Source organism: Pygoscelis adeliae, unplaced genomic scaffold (assembly GCF_000699105.1).
Source record: "Pygoscelis adeliae isolate BGI_AS28 unplaced genomic scaffold, ASM69910v1 Scaffold427, whole genome shotgun sequence".
NCBI lineage: Eukaryota > Metazoa > Chordata > Aves > Sphenisciformes > Spheniscidae > Pygoscelis > Pygoscelis adeliae.
In genome coordinates, this window is record NW_008825214.1 from 1811333 (window position 1) to 1827159 (window position 15827).

A 15827-nucleotide genomic window follows, 5' to 3' on the forward strand; every position below is an offset into this window, starting at 1 on the left:
AGCATCTGGCAAGGTTATAGCCTTTCTTTGCTGTTGTCTCAACGAATTGTTCAGTGCAAAACCAATATGAAATTACTCCTTAACTGTGCACAAATTCTATTGAGTACACAGTGTGCTTTAGATCTCTGCGGGCAAATTGCTTAAATGCCTGGCTCTCTTAACTGCTGTACAAGCTCTCCAGACTGTTTGCAAGACTTCATTTGGAAAAATCCCAGCTGATATCCATATTCTTCCCAATCGGGAGCTGTTGTACTGAGGCTGGTGGGATGCACTTACAGAGGTCTTGTCAAGTCTTGGCAGAAGTGTGGGGAAAAGCCTTAACGGCTTATCCCAGAACACCCAGCAGGTTGGTTTGCTCTATTAATTTTAAGTACTGTGTTCCCAATGGGGTGCTACAGTTTATGACTGTACTGCCAGATAAAGAACACTTCTTCATATGGTACCATTTTAGTCACATACTGGGACTACCACGGAGCAGTGTTGTGCATTAGGTCAAAAAAGTGAGCCAACATGCATAGTTTTCAGAGTGGCCCTTACTTGCATAGGGCTTGATGTTCATGCAAAACAGCAAGCAGAACACTTGGGAGTGTAAAATCCAGCCCTTAAGCTAGAGCCAGGGGTAGGGAAGGATATGATCTGTCAGTCCTTCTGTGAGTGCTCTGTTTTCTGTGGTTGAGTGTACGTCTGGTCTCCTGCTGCCTTCTCTCAAGTAATGGTACTTACCAACTATAGGGACCATTTGAAAACTATTTTTATAGTGGGAATGTAGGTATATTTATGTGGCTGCTCAGCTATCTGGCCAGCTCTTAAGTGTGGCACGTCCATTAACTTGTATTAGTAACTAACCAAACGTTGACACTCCCATGGATTTTTTGTCAGTAATAAGAGAAGTGCTGGTATTCTGCAGGAATTTTGCAGAGAGCCTGCTAAGAGTTACACAGCCAAAAAGAAACAACCCTTCTGGCAGAGGTCTGTTCAGAACAGTAAAATTTAGTAGCATTATTATTACGACTCCTGTCCCCTAGTACTCTGATGCACACAATATTTTGTTAGTGTCTGGGGTTCATTCCCTGTTTTTGAAAGTTTTTTTTTTTCTTGAAGGATTAAGGTTTTCTTCTTCCATCTCATTTATGTCAGCACTTTTTGTAGTTAATCCTACAGACATACCAATCATATATGATTGTTTCAGAAAGAGTCTTTTTTTGAAAAAATTCCCTAACGTTGCTTGTATCAGTACAGCTCCAGTAATGGGAGCAGACTGATTTCTAGATACTTTTTCCCTCCTTCTGGAACAATTCACTGCCTGTTCTTTGCAGTTAACAGAGAACATTCAGTTTGGATAGCTACTAGATACCTTCAAAAATACTGAATATAATAATAATAATAATAATAATAATAATTTAGTTTCAAAGCCACAGTTACTGTTGCAAGCAACTGCACTGTGTAAGAATTCAGACAAATAATTTCATAATTTTTTGTACATACTTATGTTTATATGCATACCCCACATTTTTGGTCCGACTAAATTCTTTCTAAAATTTTTATGCTAAAGTATGTAAAACCAGAATCTAATGTATGCTCAAAATTTAACACATGGGAGTTGTTTTAACTCTGTGATTGTCTTCAGTTATATTTATGAATGGAATATTAGGTTTGCCTCTTGTCCTTTTCTGTGTACCTCCAAGGAAAGTTTGGTTCTGTCTTCTGTGCAGTCTTCAACTACATACTAGATAGCAGCTATAAGTAGCTGCATTAAATTTCAAATAGCATGCCACCCAACTATTTTGAATCATAGAATAGTTTGGGTTGGAAGGGACCTTTAAAGGTCATCTAGTCCAACCCCCCTGCAATGAGCAGGGACATCTTCAACTAGATCGGGTTGCTCAGAGCCCTGTCCAGCCTGACCTTGAATGTTTCCAGGGATGGGGCATCCACCACCTCTTTGGGCAACCTGTTCCAGTGCTTCACCACCCTCATTGTAAAAAACTTCTTCCTTATATCTAGTCTGAATCTGCCCTCTTTCAGTTTAAAGCCATTCCCCCTTGCCCTGTCGCAACAGGCCCTGCTAAAAAGTTTGTCCCCATCTTTTTTGTAAGCCCCCTTTAAGTACTGATAGGCTGCAATAAGGTCTCCCTGGAGCCTTCTCTTCTCCAGGCTGAACAACCCCAACTCTCTCAGACTGTCTTCATAGGAGAGGTGTTCCATCCCTCTGATTGTTTTTGTGGCCTTCCTCTGGACCCGCTCCAACAGGTCCGTGTCTCTCCTGAATAGAAGAATGTTTTCCAGTTACCAGCAAGTTAAGATAAAGAAGAATTATACAAAATGAGCTAAATTTTCCTGCTGCTAGACTCTTGAACAAGAAGTCTTCTGTGCCTATCGAGGGGACACCACCTCTTTCAGAAGATAGCACCAAGCATTACTTCTGCTGGATTGTCAGTGTAATCCCAGTAGCTTTGGAGAGAAAACTCCTACACGTTAACCTTAGGGGAATATGATGCCCTTGCATAGTTTGTGAGGATTGATTCCATTTTATTTTTCCTGATAGAAAATACAGTAAAATTACATATTTTATTTTGTAAAATGAATGTAAGTTGTGAAATATTTTAGAGCAAGCAAAGTTGTTCCAAGCACTCACAAATCTCAATATTTGGATAAACATGAAAATTTATAGGATGCGCAGAATTTTAAGGCAAATGAAAGGAAGAGATTGTTTTAAAAATCCAAGTACCAGTAGCAGTGAAGAAGAAAGGGATAATGATAATGTATCATCAAAATTATGCTTTTTTTTGTGTGTTGATACTATTTGAAGAGATCCTGATTGCTAAGGGTCCCAGATCTGTCCCTGAAGTTCCTGAGACAACAGTTTTGGCTCACATAAAGGGCAACCTCCATCTGATGCAACAATTTGGTTTCTAATTTCTCTGTCCTTCTAATTTTGCTGTTGTCCTCAGGGAAGTTGCGACTTACTTAGTGTTACCATCACACTAATCAGTCACTGAGGTTCAAATGAGTGCAGTACTTTTTTAGAATGCAACCCCCTCCCCAAGAACAGTGTAAGTAATGGAGACTGGACAACATTGTATAAATACAAAATAAATGCATCTTGCTAATGGAGCTTGCTAAGCCTCGGCTTACTGTTTGCCTGTGTCATTTGTAAATACAAAGCTATGTGAGCAAAAAGATCTCTCTTTTTATGAAAGAAATGAAGTTATATAAAATATGACTTGATCTTCATTGTAAATTATTTTTCCTGAGATAACTTTTTCATGTTCATTTCTTGTTTGTTACAGCTTAGTTGTAAGTGATGATGACGTGTGGAGAGACCAATTTTACAATGGAAATATTAAGAAAGAAAGAGGTAATGAACACATTTCAGAATAATATGTTGCAACACTGTCACTTAATTCTCCATTGCAAAAATGAATTTTAATATGTCATATATGTGTAATAAAAAGTACTAAATAGGCTTAATTTCATTTATTAAGATATAAAACCTCCCTGAGAAAATCAGTCTGAAACATATCTTAGTTAAAGAAATGAAGCCCTGTGAACAGGTCTGCTATGATTGTGGCATGTGTGTTGTAGGGGTATAATTTTTGTTTTCACTTGCCATTACAAAAATGATACTGAAAACTAGGGAAATTTTCCATTGTTCCGATAACAATACTAGGATGGTGGGAACGCTACTGTGGCTGTGCCATTGCTACATCATCTACACCTGCTCTGAAAAAGCATGGGATGGCACAGCATGGGGAAAAATCTATTTATGCTGGTTCTTTCTTTGTTTCTAGCATCTCTGGAGTAATTCTAGTATTAATGCAGTACTGAAATTTTGCCTGTGTTTGCTGGTATAGCAAATTAAGTTTTATCATTAAAATGTATGTGTAGTAAAACATTTTCATCTGTTATGCGTTGAGCATACTTACAAAAATAGCAGTTTAACTATGCATATATAAATTCTGCATCTATAGAAATAACACGACAGCTTTTAATATGGAACTATTTTATTTTGCTGATACTCTGTTTACATTTAAACACGTGTCTATATTTAAGGTGCAATAGTGCTACGTCTTGCCACATCATGGTTTCGTATAGGATCCTTAGAAATCTTAGCTCATTCTGGGGAACTGGACTTACAAAGGTTTGAATTTAATCTTCATAGTAACTATATTAGTTTTCTTAACAATCAAATATATATTAGAATGCATATATACAGTTGGAATTTAGACATAAATTATTTAGAAAGGAAGACTGCATATTTAGAAAGATAACCTGCTATTTTTATACAAGCATACAAAAGATCTTACCTCATAAGGGTAAAACCCCCTAGATGTTTTTGAAGGCCTGGATCTTACAAAATGAGAAAGGTTTTATAGCTGAAATAGTTCTGGTAACTAAGCACTAGGGAGAGTTGTTTGTTTTGGAAAGATTTGTAAATTTAAAGTGTAAGTTCCTGCATTTCTCATACTTGTCTGTGAAGCTAAATTAACAGAAATATGAAATAAATCACTAGCGTAAGTATGTTGTATAAAGTACGCTCTCCAGAAACATGCAGAACCAGAGAAGTATACTAGATCAGAAACTATTGCACGGTTTTAAGTCTCTTAGCAATATTAATTTGTATGTCAAGCAATTAGTACGACAAATTTTTAGGTCTACTGTAAATATTTAAAAGTTGGTCATTTCTCCTCAGGAGCAATTGAAGTTGTTCTGGGTGCTTAAAAATGAGCAAGAGCTCATAGCAGCAATTGTACATTGTAGTAACTGATAATTCAGTTTAACTTCCCGCATCACTCTGCACTGTCTTTCTTTCCTTTTTTTGAAATCTCACAGCAGATTTTAGTTTTAAAACTGAAAGACTGAATTAAGGAACTGATTTCTAAGTTTTGTTTTGTTTTTTTTTGGTTAAAGTATTTGCGACCCATTGGATTTAAGGAGCATGTAAAGATCACTTGTACTCATGCAAAATAGGTGACTTCTGCCTGCCTGCTTTGACGGAGGCCTCAGAAAGAGTGGCCAAGAGCAGGCCGAGGGTAGTGTCCCTGCCTGTGCTTCCTCCTCAGAGGAGGTCCTCCTGAAAGAGGATGTCCTGGAGCAACCAGCTAAAATTCAGAGGCAATAGGTTGGACACCCTTCTAAAGGTCAGGTTGCTAGGTACCCCATAAAATCATCACAGTTTGAGGAGAGTTCAGTGATCTGCTCCAACAACCTGATTAGAGGGTAAAATCTAGGTATTTGTGTGTGCAGCCGCACAACCCTTGCCCAGGTCCAGCCCTTGCCCAGGTTGCCTACCCCACGTGTAGATGGTTCCTGTGCCAGTGGCCCTGGCTGGCTCTGACCACAAGAGGGTCCTACAGGGAGCTCCTAAATGTACTAAACGGCAGCTGCTTTGCTTTAAAGCTTTAGATCTGCAAAGATACGCATCTGACAGGCATTGCAATTTTTAATGCATGTATCCCAGTTTCCTGAGCCTGTCTTGTAGGACTATGCAGCACTGTTTTGGGAATGGCCAGTTACTATGGCAAGTAACCCTACTTCACAAGAATTCAGCCATAAAAATTGCTTTGTGAGAATTCTGATGTAGAATTATTCCTTGTAATCATTTATTATTTTTTGGATATGCAAATTTTTTTTTTTTCCTAAAAAATTGATATTACTCCATGTGAAACCAGATCCTGGTGTGCTCTTTAAGTTTAACACGTGGGAATAATTTTAACTACGTGGCAGTCTCCAGTCATATTTATGGCTGTTCCATATTTATGACTGGAACCTTAGGTTTTATCTCTAAGCATTTGCAAGGGCTTAATCCAAGATTCATTGGAATACATAGACTGAGTTTTCTAATAACTGTTTGCAGCAACCTGTAGGTCAGCATTTAGCTGTTTGAAAACAAGAATTTTGAATAATCAGTTCTAAAAGTACCAGTTTTGTTTAAAGAATTCTGCCTCTCCTTTTACAGAAGATTGCTAGACTTTATCATCCAGGAACATTTTCCATCAATAGCCATGAATGATTCAAATAGATATCTGGTAAGTCTTTTTTTAAAATAATTTTTATTTTCCACACGCATGTGAACAAAAATTATACAAAATTTTTCAGAGTTTCAAGTTTTAAAAGGTTTTAAAATTTGAAGTAAGCTTCAAGGTTTTATTAGCGAGTTTGTTAATTCTCTTCAGTAAAAACCTGCTTCTTGAAGTTTTTTTTCTCGAAGTCAAATATGAACATTCTTCACCACTTTTCATTATGGAAATTTTTATTGGGAAGCTTCCATTTTCTGTTTTTTTTTGTTCTCTTACTGCTCAAATTTTAAGTAAGCAGTGGTCATGAAGTGATGAATTATGCTTTTTCTAGTATAAATGTAGTATATATGGTATATACTAGTATATACGCTAGTATATATAGTGTCTTTGCTTCTTTTTTCGACTTTTTAATTTCTTTTAGGGTATCTGTATGTACTTATTTAGCTATAGTCTTTGCTGGATAAGGTTATTGTGCAGTCACATCATTTAGAATGTGAATGAAAAGTCCTGACAGAGATATACATTTAAAAATAGAATGTATGACATATTTCTAAAGTGAATTAAATGTTTATGTTATTTATTGTGTACCATCTTTTTGATTCAGAGGACTTGAAGTAAAAGATGTATTTGATTTTAGGAATTTTTCTCTACAGTCGTATCAGAGACTGCAAATCTGATTGCATTGTGGATGTCTGTGGGGTTTGCACATGGTAAGCTGCAGTAGATGGCATTGGCTTTACAGGAGTGACTCTTCATAGTCATATACTTAAAGATGACTTTTATTTGTCACTTGGTTCTTCAGTTCTGATGTCTTCGCCTACAGCAGTTATCTGTTATGCATTAATACACAAGTTTTTTCGTAACAGAGTTAGAGGCACTTTCTGATCTTTCAAAGCATGACTGTATCTCACAGAAGCAAGAATATGGGAGCAAGAATTCTCAGTATTGTTGTAATAGTCTGATGTACAAAGACCATGTATTGATGTCGTATATAAGTTTAATTGCTCTGAATTTGATGCATCTACATAAAAACCTGGCCTTTTGTAGTGTATAGGATACATTGCTGTCCACCTTTGTTTCAGATTTATATTATGAAAAATCAGATAGCATTGTCTTGCTAATACAGCACCCAATCAACTTGCAAGGAAGCAGCTAATGACCAGTTTGCAAGATGCAGTTTCAATCCTGTGTAGCACTGAATGGAAAAGGAAACAGTGCCACCTAGGTATAGAAACCAGATGCAAGATAACGTAGCGAACAGTTTCTCATTTTCATACTTAAAATGCATGCCAGGTCAAGAGTAAGAGAGACAAGTTTATTTTCCAGAGTCTGATTTCTGAAAGGTAACTGTCACAAAGTTCTCTAGATTCAGTGGATCTATTTCACAGCAAATTTTCTAGAGACTACAGGGTTCAGGTGGAATTTTAACTTTTGTTTCTCCTCGTTGTTTAATTGTAGGTGTGTGCAATACAGATAACTTCAGTTTATTATCCATAACAATAGATTATGGTCCATTTGGATTTATGGACTCCTATGACCCGAGTGAGTGTAGCACCTGTTTTTAAATATAATTTTTTACTTAAAAGAAATGTTTTATATTAATTTATGTAGTTTCTGTGTGCATGAAAACTCCTAACATTATTAGCAGAAAAATCCCAAGCATGTGTATTGTTTGAAGAATTTTAGGGGAAAAAATTTTATCAGAGGCCAGTTTTATGATACACTATACAGGTTGCATTTCAAGTGCTAAAAGTCTTGTTAATGAAATATTACTGTTAAACCCATTTCCATGAGAATGTTTCCAGTTGAACTTCATCAATTGAATAGATGCTACAACAGAAACCTAGAAAACTAAAAATTGCCTATTGCTGTAAGCAGTCAAAAGCAAAAGTGGTATACAGTAACTTTGCATGCATCATGCTCTAGCTTTATAGTCACAGCAGCTAGTTATATGTTGGAAGAAAACAAATCAAACCTACCCAGCCATGGCAACCTTTCTTTGAAAGTATGAACTCAGCCAGTCTGGGATTGATAGATATAGGTCCAGTATGTACATAAATGCATCTTATTAGATTATTGTTTAGAGGTTGCACTGAGTAAGCTTCAGAACCAGCCGTGGTTATCTCGCTATCTGTTTTCATGAGACTGCAGCCTCAAATTAAGTAAATCACATGAGAATAAATGTCATACTGTTTCTATTGTATTGAAAAAAACAGGGCTTTTCTGGTTTTAGATCTTTCTCTATATGGTGGGTTGACCCCAGCCAGCAATTAAGGACCCACCAGCCACTCGTTCACTCCCCCCTGCTGTGGGCTGGGGGAGAGAATTGAAAGAGCAAAGATGAGAAAAAGCTCATGGGTCAAGATAAAGACAGTTGAGTAAGTGAAGGGAAAAAAAAGGGGTGGGGGCGACCAACAAGTGATGCAAAGGCAATCACTCACCACCTCCCAACCACCAGACTGATGCCAAGTCAGTCCCCAGGCAACAGCTGCCTCGGAAAAACTACCCCGTTTTTACTGCTGAACATGATGTTACATGGTATGGAATATCCCTTTGGTCAGTTGGGGTCAGTTGCACCAGCTGTGTCCCCTCCCAGTCCCTTGCCCATCCCTAGCCTAACTTGCTGGGGTTGCAGAGCGAGAACAGAGAAGGCCTTGATGTGTTGCAAGCACTGCTCAGCAATAGCTAAAACACTGGTGTGTTATCAACGCTGTTTTAGTCACAGGTCTAAAACACAGCACCATACAGGCTGCTATAAAGAAAATTAACTCTGTCCCAGCCAGAGCCAGTACACCTTAGAACCAGATGAAATGCTTTAAAGTTCAGATTTGAACCAATCACCAGATCTGACAGATGTGTCACAGGTCTCCTCCTTAATGCTCTGTTAGTTATTAATGTCCTCTGAGGACTCAGGCAGTGCTGTACACATTGATGAGCTTATCTGCATTTGATCTGAGCAAGGGGTTCATACTGCATCCGTTCAGAGACTGGTGCTGTAGATATGCATACATTTTACTTCGGGATACCTGTAACTTGCATAGCAGATATTTATTATCTCCCAAATAATAGATTTGCATACTGGAATACGGTAGCCCTAATTTTTATGTGAATACATAAAGCTTGCTTGTACAACTGAAACAAATCTTGCTTAGGTGGCCTATTTATTTAAATACGTTTATACATGTCACTGCTCCAAAAATACTTATAAATCCTGAATCTGGTTGCACAGTTGTTTGCTTAGTCTGTGTGCTAAATAGTAGCGCTATATGTAGTAAAAACGTTGAAAAAGACATTGGTTTTAGTGTAAAATGGTCTTTTTCTGTTTAAACATCTGAATTTATTTTGTATCTTCAAGTAGGAAAATGTCACTTGTGACACATGGGAACTTGCCTGGGAAGGATGTATTCCTTAGATTTGCAAATAATAGATATTGAGTTAATTCACTGTAAATAAGTATCCTTGTGATCTGATTTTAAGTATTTAGTAACTTTAGGGATTTTATTAGTTTGCTGTGTAAGTATAAAAATGAATGCACTTCAATTTTTAACATTGATTCTTTATTGTAATTACTTTGTTCTGGAAAAGTAATGTTTTGTTTGAAACAGATTTTGTTCCAAATACATCTGATGATGAAAGGAGGTATAAAATAGGAAACCAGGCAAATGTTGGGCTGTTTAATCTGAGCAAGCTGTTACAAGCTCTAAAACCTTTATTGGATCCCAGGCAAAAGCAGCTGTAAGTAATCCTTAAAATATCTTAATGCTTAAAAGAACTAGTGAGATGTGAGACCCTCTAATCACCATATGCATAGGAAAGAAAGGGATTAGCTTTTAAAATCTTTTTTTCTAAGTGGAAATTGATTCTGAATTAATTATTGGCCAGAATAAGGTTGGAGGGAGGGGAGAAAGGTTTTCATTGGTCATAAATAATAGCAAAATATGACTGGAAGGCGGTCCTAGATGTTGCGTGGTCCATTCTCCTTTCACTAAGGTAGGACCTTTGCCTGTAGTTTTCTACTCTAAGTTTGTCTAGCTTGTTCTTTAAGATGCTTACTTATGAAGACCATACATCCTTCTGAAGTAAGGAGGTAGTATTTTAATAGCCTATTGTAAAGACTCCTAATATGAATCTTCTTTGTGTGGTTTAAACTCATAACTTCTTACTCAGTATGAAAACGAAGAACACTGTATTTTTCTTCTTTGCAGCAGCTATTGATGTATTTGAAGCCTGTTAAAAAGTTTCCCCTCAGTCTTTTTCCCATTACAGATCCCAGTTGATTCAGAATATCAATGTTTGTGAGATTTCAGACAGAAGGAGTTTGAATTGTTTAGTGTACAGTAGGATTGTACCCACAATAGTATTCTAGTTCCATAGAATTTGACATTTCTTTTGTTTTTGCAGAGCTTCCCAGATTTTGGAGGGGTATGGTGAGCACTATTACATCCGGTATGCAGTTCCAGAACTCAAACCTTCTAGTCACAATACTATAAATTATATTATGTAACAATTTACTTTGTTACTATTTTCAGTTTCCTAGAACTATTCAAAACAAAACTGGGTCTTCTTGGGGAGAAGGAGGATGATAACTATTTGATTGCTTTCCTCCTAAAAGTGAGTTTGCTTTGCTAATTTTGTTGGCAAACATCTGAACTGATACCCCATACTTTAAAAACACTGATAGAAGTATCTTCATTTCACTAGCTTATGGAAGATACAAAGGCTGATTTTACAATGACATTTCGACAGCTCAGTGAAATTACTGAAGACCAGTTAAAGGAGCTCCATATTCCTGAGGTATTAATACAAGCACCCAATTTTAGGAATACTTAATATAAAATGCATAAATCAAGTTGGACATAACCCTGATATAATAGAGGGTGTCTCAAGCCATGATTTGTCTGGGAAATGTGTCATTGTAGCATTATTAAGGGACAGAGAGACTAATATATCTGTGTCATGCTACCACCCCATGGTAAGCCTGTGTCTAGTAATGACGGATACATTAACGAAGAGTGCTAGTGAAAGATACATTAGTGAAGAGTGCTGAAGTCAGATTTTCAGCCTCTGCTACAGGTCCAATATGAGAGGTCATAAATATTCATACACAGGTGTGAATGTGATTTTCTTCACACTGAAGATGGGTCTGCTAGGAAGAACTTTCCTCCCCCTCCCAGGTTTGGTTTTTTTTTGTTTTGCTTAAGAATACCTTCTGATGATAGTATTTCGTAAGACACAAGTGAAGTTGAACAGGGCTCATAAGGAAAATTTCAACCTCAGGTCAATCAAACTATTCCTAACATGGGTTTACCAGGTGGCCTAAACCTCTGCTCTCAGGCCCATCAGCTTGTCTCGGTATCTAATGATAAGTGAGATCCCATCTTGTCATAAACTCTTGCTAGAACCTCAGCCCATAGTGGCCTCTGCCCTTCCTTGGGCACAAGATTGGTTCTAAACGTAGCTTAAAGCATAAGAATACATTTTGTTACCGTGTCCTGCTCAGCCTGCTACCCCATCCTGTGTTGCTGCTAACTCAGCCTAAACTTATTCTTCAGGACCAAGTATAACCATAAAAGAGATGAGAGTATTAAACTAAAAGAGATACACTTCTTACCTGGATATAGTGCAATCTTTAGACGTGGAAATATAGCTGAAATGTTTGAACTGGAGTGAGATGCTAGGCAAGTAATAATTGGATAAAAATGCAGAGGGGAAATTCTAAAAAGAAAGCTTCTAAGTACCTAATCTGGAAAGAAAAATAGGAAGCCTTTTTGCAAGAGCCAAAATTATTTTTTTATTTTTTTCTTTAATACAATGCCTTTTCCATGTGAGGAATATTGTTCACTGTGCCTGGGAAACTTCATTGCCTTTCCCTAACTTCTGACTTACTTCTGTTTGTCTTTGAATCTAATTTAAAATGAGAGCAGGTGGAATTATGAGGTTGTTTTAGGGAGCAGAATGACTGTATGTAAAGCACAGAATGAAAATGAGGAGTTACTGTTTCTTTTTCCAGTTATGTCCTAGATAATTAAGTGATTTTGACAAAATTCTCTGGTTTTCCTTGTTTTCTTCTGTTCAGTAAGAGGTCTAACCTGACCTTTTCTATGAACTTGAAGCCACTAATAAAAAGTTGAGATTTTCTAGTGGTAAGCAACAAAACCAGAAAGAGCTGTAGCTTTGGAATTCATCATTTGTACAGAGGGGGTGATAAGAGGATGGGCAAAGAGGATGGGTGTGTTTGTAAGAGAAGGTATTTTTGTCATAGAATACAAGGGATTTTTCCATTTCTTAGGGGCCTAGGTGCGATAGGAAGAACGGAAGCCACCCTTGTGCAGTATGGAGTCACTCCCAAACTACTGCAGTAGTGGCATTTATGGCAACTCCGTCTCCCCTTCTTTGAAGATGCAGGATGAGGAACTAACGATCGTGGTGTAGTTGTGACCCTGCTACTACACCGAGGGTCATTTCCAGCCTTCACTTGGTAGCAGCTGACCTTTTTTTTCACACAATGAAATGATCTAGCCCACAAGTTTTGAGTCCCAAAACTGATGTGGTAAAGCAGGTACAATTTTACGCTGGTAAAAAGTTTTAATTTTTTAAAGATTTTTTTTTTATATTAATTTCACCTGCTGTTTATTCAGACACTAGTACTTTGTCAGTAGCAAAATAAGTTCTCGTATCAGTTTGTAGGTCACTTAAGTTTTTTTCAGCTGCACACCAAAATTGATGTAAAAATGCCAGAATCCTTTGGGAACACTGCAGGAGACCTTACATTTAGTATTAACTGGAAACATTCCGAAATTCCTCCGAAAGCAGCCTAACCCTGCACATCTTTGAACAAATGCTTGACTCCCAGACTCACCTGTTATCCACCTGCCTGACCCCCTGCTCTTAGTCACTTCTATAATTTTAACTCATTTTTATACTCAAATGTGGTTTTCATTATATTTTTTTGACTCCATTCCTTTAAAAAAACACAGATGTGATCAAAACTTCGTTTTGTTCTTGCTTTTAATTTCCCTTACTTAACTTTTGCCCATTTTTTTTCTTGTATATCTGCTGTTTACCTCCTTTTATCTATGTCCATTTCTTTCTAACCTGTTCTTTCTCTGAAGTTCATTTTTTGTCTGTGAGCTTTGGCTACTTTCTCTCAACCGAGCAATTATGAAGCAGCTGTTAGCTCAGTGTAGTTAGCCAGGGAAGCCTAGTTTGCGGTGGTTGTCCAACACTGCAGGCAGTAACCCCAAGCTCTGGTTTCTCTCTGTTTGCCTTTTCCAAGTTGTGTCTCCTCTCCCTTCTTCCTCTCCCACTGTCTCTATTCTCCTTAGTCTTCTCCTATCCCTGTAGCCTTAAGTTTCCCTTTTTCTCCACACCTTGTCTTTCTTTATCAATATATTTTCCTTATTCTACAATTTTGGGAAAAAAAGTCTCTACAAATAGATCTGATCCGCGTACAAAACTCAGAAGAGAGCAAAACCTGTAGTTATGTAGCCTAAAAAATAAAATAGGTCAGACAATAAGCCAAGGAAAAATAGGGGTGAAGTGCTGGAGGTGTTTAGGTAGAATTTGCCATAATAGAGATGGATTAATATGGATGTATCGTGCTAGCAAAAAGAAATAATTTAAATACAGAGGAAAGATACTAGTAGAATTTTTGGGGAGAAAATTCCTTGAAGGGTCATCATATGTTTCCCTCTTAAATCCTTTTAATATTCGTTTGCTTGCTTTCGTTTTTGCTTAACAGGAACAAAATTCTGATTACCTGCCATTAACTGTTTCTTTCTCTTTAGGAGTTCTGGGCTCTCCAGGATCTGGGTAAACACAAGTTATTTTCAGAATGGGTTACTCTGTATCTCTTGAGATTAAATCGGTAAGTCTGATGCAGTTTCAAGTGTAAAAATAATACCAGATGTGTATTCGCCAGAAGCAGGCAACTTTAATCTGCAATGATTTTCCATAATCTTTAGCGGGTCTGGTAAACTGGCCCAAACATGGTTTCATATGCCTTTTTTGTCTTTATGGTTCTAGATTATGCTAGATGCCATAAGAGTTACTATTGTAGTTCTGTTTTGACACACAGGTACATAAAAATGATATGGGAGGAGTGGTCTGTATTTTTTGTCCCTCACTAAGCAACTGATTAGATTACTTTGGTTAATAATTTTTGTTAAAATACCAGTCCTACAGATTCAGTCCAAGAATCACAAACAGGCTTTGCAAATACATAGGAATAAATAGTGTTTCATTACTAGATACGCTTTCACTACTACATATTTTTTACTATGTAATAATATTGCTTTAGGATGATGGGGTGGAAGTTGAACAGTTGTGGATACACAGACTGTGTTTGGAACTGCTGGTGTTGCATAGATAGGGACATGCATGTTAGAACTTCCTATCAATTCTTAAATCAATAAAGAATGTAACGTGTTTTTCTTAGTCATATATGGTATGCATGGCTGATAGTAGTGAAAAGAAGTACATATCAGGTACTCGGAAATTTTAGTCAGTAAATACAATTCTTAGGGGAAAAATCAATACAAGATACAAAACCTACAAGAAAGTATGCATTTTTTTCCAACTTAGAGATTCACACCTCCTTCCACTGAACACAAAAGCAGAACACTTAATGATTTTAATGAAAGTCAAATAAAATACTTCTAAAAAATAAATAAGCATAACCCTCATTAGCTAAAGCACTTTCTTTTTTCTTCTTCTGGTTTGTTTTTCATGTATAGTAACAAGGGTGATTCAGACACAAAGAGAAGAACAAGAATGACAAGTGAGTAAAACAATCCAAAGGAATCATATGCTTGGAGATGGCAACTACCTATTTACATAGGTTTCTTTAGTGTTAGTTATTTTTCCTTTTGAGGAGAACTAAAATGTACTGTTTTTCTGAAGAGGAGAAACTCTTACTACACTGCTGCAAATCTTGTAATACTATACATTCACTGTGGCTATGGCTGGTTTCACCCACTCTTGTGATTAGAATCTAGCCACATCTGTATGGCTAGACCTGTGAATATATATGTATTTTTTACATAAGCTAAATCAAGAAGTTCCTTGGCTACAGTGAGGCTCGCTTCCTCCTTAGGGATCCTCCTTTTCCCCTCCTTAAAAAAAAAAATAAATCCTTCATGTAATTGTCTGCATTTTTGAAGAAATTGGTCTGGCCCAAACCCCCTTCTGTTGTGAATACAGTTGTAGTCATATCAGTTGACTAAGGCCTAAGAGTGTGAGATCACGGAAATGCACCGCAACTACTAGTCCAAGTTGCTCTTCTCTAGATTCTGCTGGTTTGGAATGACAGAGCACATTTCATATTTCGGGTGATTGAAATCACAAGTGATGAAGACCTCATGAAGAAGGCTTTTCCTATCAGAATCCACAAAGGCTGCTCTGACCTCTGTCACACCATATGTGAATATAGACATTGAAGCAATCCAACTCAGCTGTCCAGCTCTGGTCTATTCCATATCAATCCTCATTTACTTACTTGTTTATTTTTCTTTCCTTTTTTTTTTGCTTACCTTTTCATATTTCTTTTTTTGTCTTAATTTTTTTTACACGCTTTTTTACAATTTCCATTGGGGGTTCAGGAGATGTCAGGCCTACAGTTTGTTCCATGCTTTGGTGCTCGCGGACTTGATTCATTTTTTTTCCCCTTTTGATTCCCTTTAATCCGGAGGCGCTCGCCAAGCCACTCTCCATCATTTATCAGCAGTCCTGGTTAACGGGGGAGGTCCCGGACGACTGGAGGCTTGCCAATGTGACGCCCATCTACAAGAAGGGCCGGAAGGAGGATCC

The 15827-nt window shown here is 37.3% G+C and overlaps 1 protein-coding gene across 1 annotated transcript in view; it reads left to right on the plus strand.

Moving 5' to 3' along the window:
* The window catches only part of LOC103921208 (selenoprotein O-like), a 28148-nt gene that overhangs the window by 5436 nt on the left and 6885 nt on the right, over window positions 1-15827 (plus strand). The window contains exons 8-18 of the mRNA XM_009329135.1: window positions 3291-3358; window positions 4054-4141; window positions 5960-6029; window positions 6658-6730; window positions 7479-7562; window positions 9626-9755; window positions 10422-10466; window positions 10550-10631; window positions 10722-10814; window positions 13808-13887; window positions 14756-14799. Of these exons, the coding sequence (XP_009327410.1) occupies window positions 3291-3358; window positions 4054-4141; window positions 5960-6029; window positions 6658-6730; window positions 7479-7562; window positions 9626-9755; window positions 10422-10466; window positions 10550-10631; window positions 10722-10814; window positions 13808-13887; window positions 14756-14799 (857 nt within the window). The remainder of the gene's footprint in view (window positions 1-3290; window positions 3359-4053; window positions 4142-5959; window positions 6030-6657; window positions 6731-7478; window positions 7563-9625; window positions 9756-10421; window positions 10467-10549; window positions 10632-10721; window positions 10815-13807; window positions 13888-14755; window positions 14800-15827) is intronic.